The sequence below is a fragment of the Cebus imitator genome, unplaced genomic scaffold (genome assembly GCF_001604975.1).
Source record: "Cebus imitator isolate Cc_AM_T3 unplaced genomic scaffold, Cebus_imitator-1.0 Scaffold64, whole genome shotgun sequence".
In the NCBI taxonomy this organism is placed as follows: Eukaryota; Metazoa; Chordata; class Mammalia; order Primates; family Cebidae; genus Cebus; species Cebus imitator.
This window is the reverse complement of record NW_016107379.1, coordinates 7,848,622-7,850,286: the sequence shown is the minus strand read 5'-3', so window position 1 is coordinate 7,850,286 and position 1,665 is coordinate 7,848,622. Positions and strand designations below refer to the sequence as shown.

Genomic DNA, 1,665 nt, shown 5'->3' with positions numbered 1-1,665 from the left:
AAATAAATAAATAAATAAATAAATAAAATAAAATTTGGAGCCAAAAAAAAAAGAATTTTCTCTCTCTTTTTTTGAGACACAGTCCTGCTCTGTCACCCATGTTGGAGTGCAGTGGCATGATTTCGGCTCCCTGCAGCCTCTGCCTCCCAGGTTCAAGTGATTCTCCTGCCTCAGCCTCCTGAGTAGCTGGGATTACAGGTGCTTGCCACCATGCCTGACTGATTTTTGTAGAGGTGGGGTTTCATCATGTTGATCAGGCTGGTCTCAAACTTCTGACCTTGTGATCCGCCTACCTCGGCCTCCCAAAGTGCTGGGATTACAGGCATGAGCCACTGTGTGTGGCTGTTGAATTCTTATAAGTGACTTATGTTAAATGTATCCCTTGCCTTTCATATTTAACAGTTTATCTGTGGCTTTTATACTTCGAGGTCAGTTTGACTGAATAAACATACTTAATACTTGACTCACATTTTTTTCCCTCAAGTATCTTTAAAAATGTTACTCTCTTGGAGGAGTTGGCAAACTTTTTCTGTAAAAGACCAAATAATAATTATCTTAGGTTTTGTGGGTCATAGCTTTCCCTCACAATTACTTAACTGTGCCATTGCATTGCAAAAGCAGCTGTAGATAATGTGAAAATGAACTAGCATGACTGTTCCAATAAGACTTAATTTACAGAACCAGGCAGTGGGCTGGATTTGGTCAATGGGCCTTAGTTTGCCAAGTCTCACTCTATTCTGATAAAATGTGTCATTATTAAACTCTAATACCAATATGATTTTCTTTCTTCCTTTTTTTTTTTTCTTTTTTTTAAGGAAGATGCCAGTTTTATTTAAACACAAAATGTGCACATAAGCTGTCTACTCATTTTCTTCACTGCACAGCCTGGCATTGGGGTTGGCGACTCTGATGGCCAGCTGGGCAGCTCTTTCCACAATGGCTTTGCGGTTCTTGGGGGAAACATTGTGAGCAATATCAGCACAGTAAGATTTGTTGCACATCAGCAGCACTTCCAGCTCCTTGACGTTGTGGACCAGGAACTTCCGGAAGCCACTGGGCAGCATGTGCTTTGTTTTCTTGTTGCCCCCATAACCAATGTTAGGCATCAAGATCTGGCCCTTGAACCTTCTACGAACCCTGTTGTCAGTACCTCTGGGTTTCCGCCAGTTACGCTTAATTTTGACATATCGGTCTGACTGGTGCCGGATGAACATCTTGGTTCTCTTTTTGACGATCTTGGGTTTCACAAGGGGTCTGAGGTCGGCCATGATGCCGAGGAGGAGATCTCTGCTACCTCCGTAGGCAGTGCCGAGGAAGAGAGCACCAATATGATTTTCTTTCTTTAATTTTATTTGTTTGCCTAGATACCCAAGGACTTTTTCTTCATCTTTGGAGCTAATACTTTTACTAGAATATGTCTGTTGACTATTCCCTGTTAATTCTCCCAGACACACAGTGTGTTTTTTATTATATTGGCCCAAATGTAGTTTCATATTTTCATCAATTATAGTTTTTTACTATTGTGTTGCATTGTTTCCATTTTCTGTCTTTGGGGCCTCCTATTATATGTATGTTGGATCTTCTTATATCTATACCTTTCTTATACCTATACCTTAATATTCTTTTTTGTTTTTGTTTTGTTTTTATATTTTTTCTGTTTTATGC

General features: G+C 39.8%; 2 protein-coding genes across 3 annotated transcripts in view; one reads left to right on the top strand and one right to left on the bottom strand.

Moving 5' to 3' along the window:
* KIAA1958 (KIAA1958 ortholog) overlaps positions 1-1,665 on the top strand; it is a 180,144-nt gene that overhangs the window by 9,022 nt on the left and 169,457 nt on the right. The window lies entirely within an intron of this gene.
* Positions 789-1,557, bottom strand: LOC108305630 (60S ribosomal protein L32-like). Its single transcript, XM_037739199.1, has one exon. It carries the CDS (start codon positions 1,491-1,493, stop codon positions 861-863), a length of 633 nt encoding a protein of 210 aa, XP_037595127.1. The 5' UTR covers positions 1,494-1,557; the 3' UTR covers positions 789-860.

Coding starts and splice junctions, on each gene's coding strand:
- LOC108305630 (XM_037739199.1), bottom strand. CDS start 1,493: ATGAAACTACATTTGGGCCAATATAATAAAAAACACACTGTGTGTCTG.